Genomic DNA, 8822 nt, shown 5'->3' with positions numbered 1-8822 from the left:
CCGCGGCGGGGCAAGATGGCGGCACCCAGCGCCGCGGTGCTGCGGGCGGTGGCGGGCCGGGCGCTGCGGGGCCGCTTGGCGGGGCTCGGCAGGAGCTGGCTGCTGGAGCGCCGGGCCTGGGGCGCGGCCTGTCCTACGAGCTGCGCCGGGGGCAGGGCGACCCCGAACGACACCCTGGGGCTGCCCCGCGAGCACCCGCCGCCCGTGCCGGCCTGCGGGGGTGAGCGCCCTCCTGCGGGCACGCGCTCTCAAGTGGCGGGAGCACGCTCCCCAGCACTCAGTGCGGCTGGTCGAGCACGTCGCTTCTGCCGCCTCGGGGCGCGCGGGGCCAAATCCGGCTGGCGGGCCGCATCGGGCCCCGTTTCCATGGGGACGCCAGCAGCGCGGGGGCCAGGGTTGCCACGGAGACCGGCCCAGTAGCGCCGGCAGAGCGGGAGCGCGGAGGGTGCGGCGGGGCTAGCGAAGACCGATCCCTTCGTCGGCCCGTGGGCGTCGAGGCGCAGGAAGCCGGGTGGGGTCAGGTGCCGGGGCCGCCCTCGGCGCTCGCAGCCTTGCCGCGTCCCCTTCGCGCCGCGGTGTCGCGGGATCTCTGGCTTCTGGCGTTAGCGGCTCGGGTGTCGTGACGGCGCTGGTACGCTTTGTGTCCCTGTCCGCAGCGGAGCGAGGTCGCTTATTGGTGCACCAGCCGGATCAGCCCGACAACCCCAAGGTGCTTAGGGTCGCCATCATTGGGGCGCCGAACGCCGGGAAATCGACCCTCTCGAACCAGCTGCTGGGCAGGAAGGTAAAGCTGTGCCGTCGTGATCCGGACGGCGCCGCGGAGTCAGGCTGCCGGGTGGTTTTGTTGACTTTCCCCAAGTAACGTACGCGTCCGCGTTGGGCTCCTGCAGGTGTTCCCGGTGTCCAAGAAGGTGCACACCACGCGATGCAATGCCCACGGTGTCGTCACACACGAAGACACTCAGCTGGTAGGTTTCCCTGCGTGGTCGGACAACGCACGCAATGCTTTTGCCCTTTGCGTGGGGTTAATCGCGTAAATGTGAGTCTAAGCTTCATGTCAGGGACTACACAAAGATCTGTGTTGCGTTGCTGCTCTGTCTTTCTCTTTGCAGATCATTCTGGACACACCTGGCCTCACCAGTCCTCAGAAAGCCAAAAGGTACCACTCTTAACGTGGGTAAAACTAGAGTCCGGCTGGGCCGGGCTCGAGGGGACTAGAGCATGGATCCTGCTGCAGGAGCACGAGGGGCAGGGCGAGAGGTGATGGGCACCCGCGTGGGGCAGACGGGAGGTGTTCGTAGATCATTGAGCATTTTGAGCCTCGTGCTTGTCGCTGCGCTAATGGCTGGTCTCGCAGGAGCAAGTTGGGGCTACAGTCTCAGTCAGGGCCGCGTGGTGCTGAGCAATGTGCGTGCACCCAGAGCAAGAGACATTGCAGGCCACAGTGTTGTGCTAGCCGGCTCCTGGAAGATGTGAAATGCAGTCCTGCTCATTTCAAAGAGAAACTGGCTCTGCGAGGGGGTGGGTGCAGAGGTGGTGTGCGATCCAGTGTGTGTGTAGTTGTGCAATGTGCATCTGTCCTACAGGCACAATCTGGAGAAGTCCCTCATCAGTGACCCATGGGACAGCATGAAACACGCAGACTTGGGTGAGAGCCCCACTCACTTTCTCTGTCACTGGTGCTTGTGGCCTCTATTGTCACAGATACCTAACTGTCTGTAAATTGGGTGGAGCAGTCCAGGCAGCTCCGTGATGTGGGAGGGCAGCTGGGGCAAGGGCGTGGGCAGGGCACCTGTATATCGGGGCTGCTTGGTGCCACAAAGCAGTGTGGAGGACAGCGTCGGCTGGACCTGTGTCCTGCTTAGTGAAGGGGCAGGGGGAGCTCTGATTTTCTATGACGGGTTGTCAGCTGGGGTTACTTGGGAAGGTCCTAGGGGGTACGTGCGAGTGGGCAGGGACAGCGCTGCCACCCACTACCCCGTGCCACTGCCTCCCAGGAGCAGGGCTAGGGGAGAAGGGGAAAGGGTGAAGGAGGGGCGAGGGCAGCATCTCCTTTCTGTGGGCCGCACAGGTGCCAGCCTGTGGGGGTGGGAGGGGGAGGCACCTCACGCGTGGCTGCCGCTATCCACCACCCCACACTGCCACGTGCTGCTTTCACGTGGCCGGTCGCACATGCAGCTCCGTGGGCTGCTGACAGGTGGGGCACAACTGGCCAGGTGTGAGGCCCGTCAGCAGCCTGTGGAGCTGCACATGCAACTGGCCATATGACCGTATGCACGCCCCTGCTTCATGTCTGGCCATCACCCCCACCCCCGCTCTGCATCCAGGCACTGCCGCCAGGAGGGTGCTCTTCTTCAAAAAAAGAAAACCCCTGTTGTATGATTGATTTTTGCTTGTTTTAAACACCAAAATAGGTATTTAGAGTATGTCTTATTATAATGATCGAGGCACTGGTAGGCTTCCAAACTGCTTTAAAACAATAAATATATTAAGAAAACATTTTGTTCAACTGATACTCGTATATATAGTGGCATTTAATTTTAATCACAGAAAATGTGGGTTCAGGGTTCTTTCGTCAGAGAATTGGGGATTTTTAAACCAAGAAAGCTAATGACTCGGGATCCTGGTCAAGTGGGAACCATAGGCCAGTTTGTGCAAAGAGAGGGTTCAGGTGTTTCTCTCTGCTTGGCAGTTCTGGTTTTGGTGGATGTGTCGGATCAGTGGACACGGAACCAGCTGAGTCCCCAGGTGCTGAAGTGTCTTTCTCAGTTTCTGCAGATTCCTAGCATCCTGGTCCTGAACAAGGTAAATGAGGGCTGTGGCTCCCTGTAGAGTGAGTAGGTTACGGCTTGTTGAAGTCACTCGTGGTTTGATTCCCTCTTTGGTTCCTTGAGTGACTGGGACTGGGTGTATTAAAGGGCCTGTTATTTTTCATAATGTGTCAAGTTCCTTTTTTGAAAACCAGGACCTTTAAAGTGTCCACAGATGGCCCTAAAATGTGGACCCCCGGAACCATCACTTGCTCTAAAAACTTTGCCTTGGTACCTTGGCCATTATTTCCAGGCCTTTTTTCCTTTATACCTATGGGGGGCAAAGGTGGCGGGGGGGATGTTAAAGAAATGCTGTATGTTCTCTCCTGTGGCTTTTGGACTTAAGGTTTCCAGTCTCTCTTCTCTTGCTGCACAGGAGGAAGCTTTAGTCTTGCAAAGTGCACAGCTTGCTACTGTAAGCCATGCGTCTGTGTCCAGGCTTGGGTTCTGCAGTACACTTACACAGGACTCTGATTCGGGTCAGCCTGGAAATATTATCTGATGCAGGCTGTAGCAAGCCATTGCCTCTCAGTGGCAGCACATGTCAGTGGCGTGTCACGGTCTGTGCTGGCAGCCTCTTGTTTTCAGGGTTAAACTGAAGGCGTTGGTTTTGTTCGGCAAAGCCCTACGTGGCTTGGCTTGCAGCCACGTGAGAGATCATATCTCTCATCATACCATGCTGCCACAGTGGGGATTGGTGGAGACGCTTGAGTTGGATCCAAAATTATGTTGAAAGAGGATGAGGGTCACTGAACTCAAGGGCAGGTTTTTTTTCCTCTGTTTCAGAATGGTTTTTGACCTGAGGCATACTGGAAGGCATGTACCTTTACATGTGATACAGAGATGGGCTTTTGAATCCAGATTTGGGGAGCAAGGCTTGGTGTTCACTGGGTGGCTCAATTTTATTCTTATAACTTATGGTGGGGCATTGAGAGTCTGGAATAAGCCCCCTTGTCCTCTGGATGAACCTAAATACATGGCAAATCTTTCAGTGGGTGCCCTGCATCTTAAAAAATCTCAGCTAGAGTTTGAATTCCAGCTTTCTGGTCTCTGAAAATAACCATTTCTGAGCTACAAATGTGCTGACTTCCTGCCCTGTCATTGTGGAAAATCATAGCATGCTATCTAAACTCTAAGCACCTTCCCCTGCAACCACCAGCAAGGGTTTGTTCTCCTTTGGCTCAGTTAATATATAAGAATAGCTGCTTGAAACCTCAGGTGCTGCCGGCCTGTTCCCAATGGGGCAAACTCCTGATCTCTCCCCCTTCCCTTCGTACAGGTGGACCTGCTGAAGAAGAAGCACCTTCTGCTGGACCTGGTAGTACAGCTCACTGAGGGAGTAGTCAGTGGAAAGAAGGTGGCAGTGAAACCATTGTTTAAACCTCATTCGCATTCCACCAAAAGCACCCCCCTGCAGGGTGCCCAGGCTCCTCTGCCTGAAAATGCAGCCAAAGAATCCAGTTGCCCACAGAAGGCTGGTCAAGCCCAGCTGGGCTATGACTCAGATGCTGATAGTGCTGTCAGGTCCTCGGGGCTTCTCCACACTTTGGAGGGCACAGGAGAAGTGCCTATGCCAAGCCCCCCTGTGCCTGGAGACTCGAAGAAGAAAGGCTGGCCGCACTTCCGGGAGGTCTTCATGCTGGCGGCTCTCCACGCAGATGGGGTGGAGACACTGAAGGTGAGGTGCCCAGAGCACTTGGATTTTGCATCTGTCATTATATTCAGCAGTGAGCCCCTTTCCACCCTTGCAGCACCTCTGGTTAACTCGGTTACACCAAGCCGCCTGTCCCATAGGGGAATAGGGGTGCTAGCTTCTGCCTGCTTGTCTCATGCTCAGGAACCTGCAGGTCCCTGAGGAGTCCATGGCAGGCTGGTGATGAATGCCCTCTGGGCATGGGAGCTCCATCCTGTTTCAGTGTATGCATGAACAGCACCTTTTGCCTTGTTTCTGCCCTGGGCTTTTGGTGGTGTTGGTTGTAGCTGTGTTGGTCTAAGGACACAGGCAGACCAGGTTCTTTGCATAAATGTGGTATCTTTTATTAGACCACTTAAATAGTTGGACGAATTGTTCTTTGCAAGCTTTTGGATACATACGTGAAAGCTTGCAAAAAAGTTTCCAACTGTTTAGTTGGTCTAATAAAAGATACCACATTTACGCAAAGAACCTTGTCTGGACTTTTGGTGAGACTCTGTTGCTCAAGCGCCTACACTTATTCCCTGTGGGCTGAAGCTGCAGAAAGCACAGGGGAGCTGAAATCGCATGCTTTTGTTTCCATGCTTTCCCCAGCTTGTACAGCCTGTTCTGAGGGACACAGGAACCCTGGCAAAGTCTGTTTTGGGAACTAAAACTTGCCCTTCCCCTGCCAAATGTGGCGGCTTAAATGTGCTAAGGTTTGACCAGAGAGCGTACTGTGGTGCTTCTGGGGAAGACGAGCCATGGTTGGCGTGAGCAGCATGTGACAGTGCCAGGCAATCGGTAACTGCCCCTGTGCTTTGTGCTGCAGAGACACCTCCTGCTGCAAGCCAAGCCAGGCCCGTGGGAGTTCCACAGCAGGGTCTTGACCAGCCAGTCCCGTGAGGAGATCTGTGACAACATCATCCGTGAGAAGCTGCTGGAGTACCTGCCGAAGGAGGTCCCTTACTCTGTGCTTCAGGTAGGAAGTGGCTTGGCTCAGAAATTGCTGCTGAAGTCTCTGACAAAACCAGTTTGAGGTTATGTGGCACTGTCAGCCCCAAGCCCAGTGCTGAGAAATGGGAGTCCCCTGGAGGCCGGCGCTGCCTGAGTGTGGGTGAAACGGCAGGGGTGTGACAGCGGGGGGCATTACCCTGGGAGGAAGAGGACTTGCTTTTCCGGAGGTGCCACGTTCATTGCGGTTGCGTTCTGCTGTTGTAGAAGATGGAGAGCTGGAGTGAGGGCCCAGCTGGGGAGCTCGTCATCCAGCAGACCCTGCTGGTCCAGAAGCTGACGCATAAGGTGAGGGTCACGGCACTGGCTCCGCTCTCCCCACCCCCCACTGCTGGTGTATGGGGAACACGGAGCACAAGAAGCTGCTGCTCTGGATCCCTGCATGTGTCTACTGACTGCATTAGTTATGACCTGGCACAGTGGTGCTGCAAACAGCAGGTCAGGCGCAACGTAACTTGTATTCACTCTCGCTGGCTTTGTGGTAGGTTTAAACGAGGTGAGGCCAGCCCTGCTGTGCCCCCCTTGACAGCCTACAGCAGCAGTGGGGTTGGAGATTTGTGGAAGGGCAGTTCGTGCTTGAAAGTTTCTTTCACCTTTCTCCTAACTGCAAAGATCATCCAGTGAAAGGTTCTGCCACACCCAACCCACCTCAAGAGAGAACAGGGTGGTGAAGGGATCTGTTCCCTGCCACCTCTTTGACTAGGCACATGCATGAGTGGGCAAGCCTCCCAGTCCATGCATTGGCCGGCCATGGGCTATCCACACCCTCCCCTTTGGCACAATCTGTTGCTAATGCCCAGCTGCCCTAGTGTGAGGTTGAGGCCAGAGGCCTCCAGGTGCCTTCTACCCAGAGCTGCACCTTTCCAGGGTGTGGGTGGTGTTTCCAACAGAGGTGTTCCCTTCTCTGGCCTGCACACTGGCTGTGCTGCTGTGTGGAGCTCTCTGGCCCGGCGGGTAGTGCAGGCTGCTTTGGTGAACTGCACTGACGTTCTCTTTCTGTGCCGGTGCAGAACATGCTGATCGGCAAGGATGGCAATATGATCAGCAGGATCGCCCAGGAGGCTGGGAGTGACCTGTCGGACATCTTCCTCTGTGACGTCTGCCTGAAGCTCGGAGTGAAGCTGACGAATTGAGCTCTTTCCTTGGGCAGGGCCAGCTCGTGTGGCGTGGAGCTGCTGAGACTCATGAATAAACCCAAGGCAATGGAGTGGAACGCCGCTCTGGCAGAATTCCAGACTGAAAAGAGATTAATGCTGAGACCTGGGCAAATCTTCAGGTCCTGCCTCTTACCCTTGCATCATCTAGTGGACATGGGATGTAGGTAGAAGGAGAAAGGAACCAGGAACAAAAACCAAGTTCCTGAGGCCTGCGTCTCCATAGCAGGCAAAGGCGGGTAAGCTCCAGCATGTGCCTGGACCCGTGGGCCCACAGCTTCTTGTAAATTGGTGCTCGTCTCACTTGCAGCCTGTCTGAGGCTCCCTGTGCTGTCAATGTCCGCTTCAAAGACGAAAAGGTCCAGCCTTCTTCCCGCAGGAGCTTGAAACACTTCCTACCGTGACTGGAGTTCTAGGGGCTCAGCCGTGAGCAGGCTGAGTAAGTGCTGTGGGCTGGGCGCTGTCTGTATCGTGCTTTGGAGCCCTTCGGCCCAGAAGGGGCTGCATAAATACACTTGTCCTTTAACATTAAAAAACCCCTCTTTTTATTTCTGTCTTTGATTAGCAAAGAGTTAATAATGACAGGGGGAGGGAGGTTGCTGACTGGGCCATGTCAGGTGCTGCTGCAGCCCATGGGTGCTCAGGGCCTCTCAAGTTGTTGCCTGACACTTGGATGCAGCAGCTGGAGGCAGCTGACATCAGGAGGTGCAGAGTGGGTGCTGGGATGAACGCGTGTCTGCTCCAGCTGCTTCTCAGCATTTCTTTGGGTTAAACTACTGAGATGCCGTGGGGCGGTGGTCAGCAAACTTTTTGGGCTGCAGGTCAGGTGGGTGGGTGGGAAGTGGTAGGACCCAGCCACTGCCACCACTTTTCCCTGGGGCAGCGTGGAGGTAGGGCCTGCCGCTGTTGCTTTCCCTGTAGAGGTGTGGGAGAGCGACTGGCAGGAAGCCCCCGCTGCCCGGTGCCACTGAAGCCCTGCGTCCTCGGGCCAGTCCAGCCAGCAAAGCCACTTGTAGATTGCCGCCTGTTGCTGTCCCTGCCTTGGGGCTTCCTGGGAAGTCCAGGCCCCAAGCAGCTCAGGGAAAGCCAGAGCCAGACAAGGGGTTGCTTCAGTGGCGCTGGCAAAACCCGCTATGGAGTCGTTAGTCACTGCTGCGCGGAACGCAGGAGCTCCTCAAAGCGACGGCGAGACTCCTTTCGATGGTAGCTGAGAGCCAGACTTGTCTTCTCCAAGCAGGGAACATTCTGGTGCCTCAGATGTTTCTTGCTTTCATATTCCACTCGCAGTAAAATGCAGTCCCAGCGCAAGCAACTGGTTCCTTTTCCTTTATTCCTTTCAGCTGCTCAGACCTTGCGGCTGCCCCCTCATTCTGACTAGAAACTGGACACTTTCATGTATCTTCTCCTTTCTTCCCAGCCAAGCTTAGATCACATTTCCATAGCAGGTGCCTCTGAAGGTGACACCTTGCAGGGAAGAAAGATGAGTAAGCGTGCTTTGAGGATTCAGAGATGTCTCATCTGCTGCATGCTACAATGGGGAAACCATTTTCTTTGTGGGGCCTGGAGACACAAAGGTCCTTCTCAAGCCACCACAAAGCCTGTTCCAGGGATTCTTCCAGGCAAAACAGTCAACAGAACCAAGTACCCAGAGCAGCTGGTCTTCAGGGTCGGCAGTGATGGAAAATGGCTGCAAAATGGGTTTGACTGAAATGGAAATGGAGCGTGCGTGAAACTGCTCTGTGTTCGCAGAGGGCTTGGTGAGGGCCTGTCGTTACAGCCTGCTTGGCCTTAGGTACAGGAGGTAGCTCACTTTTACAAGCTTGTCAGCTGGCTTAATTAGCATGTCCTGAGCCGTTCATTTCTGCGGAGAGACGTTGTTAGTGCTTGTCTGTGCTTTGGGACCATGCTCCCGTGTGTAGGTATATTTTTTATTCTTGGCTTTGGGGGGCCAGCTCAGCCGTGGAGGGTGCTTGTTTAGGGCTCTTCTTACTCTAAGAAGTTGACATATGCCCTCATAGTAATGAGGAGACAGAAGGATCAGATGCTGGGGTTGGGACCATGTGGCGGTTTGCAACAGGAGCCCACAAGGCAGGTGACGAGGCTATCAGACAGCGGAAATAGCAACTCCTGGCAGGAGAGGCCACCAGACTTGGGAGTCGTGTCTAGCGCCTG

The 8822-nt window shown here is 55.3% G+C and overlaps 1 protein-coding gene across 1 annotated transcript; it reads left to right on the top strand.

Moving 5' to 3' along the window:
• Positions 1–7198, top strand: ERAL1 (Era like 12S mitochondrial rRNA chaperone 1). Its single transcript, XM_019492616.2, has 10 exons — positions 1–220; positions 657–784; positions 891–968; positions 1113–1159; positions 1587–1648; positions 2693–2805; positions 4090–4488; positions 5315–5464; positions 5704–5784; positions 6507–7198. Exons 1-10 carry the CDS (start codon positions 16–18, stop codon positions 6627–6629), a joined length of 1386 nt encoding a protein of 461 aa, XP_019348161.2. The 5' UTR covers positions 1–15; the 3' UTR covers positions 6630–7198.
• The last annotated feature ends 1624 nt before the right edge of the window (positions 7199–8822 follow it).

The sequence above is a fragment of the Alligator mississippiensis genome, chromosome 14, assembly GCF_030867095.1.
Source record: "Alligator mississippiensis isolate rAllMis1 chromosome 14, rAllMis1, whole genome shotgun sequence".
NCBI lineage: Eukaryota > Metazoa > Chordata > Crocodylia > Alligatoridae > Alligator > Alligator mississippiensis.
This window is presented reverse-complemented; position numbering and strand designations above follow the sequence as displayed.

What these genes read in the sequence shown, in the direction of transcription:
- ERAL1 (XM_019492616.2), top strand. Translation starts at nt 16, where the DNA reads ATGGCGGCACCCAGCGCCGCGGTGCTGCGGGCGGTGGCGGGCCGGGCG. An exon ending in TCCCTTACTCTGTGCTTCAG is followed by an intron (nt 5,465 to 5,703) that starts GTAGGAAGTGGC and finishes CTGCTGTTGTAG; the next exon opens with AAGATGGAGAGCTGGAGTGA. An exon ending in TCCAGAAGCTGACGCATAAG is followed by an intron (nt 5,785 to 6,506) that starts GTGAGGGTCACG and finishes GTGCCGGTGCAG; the next exon opens with AACATGCTGATCGGCAAGGA.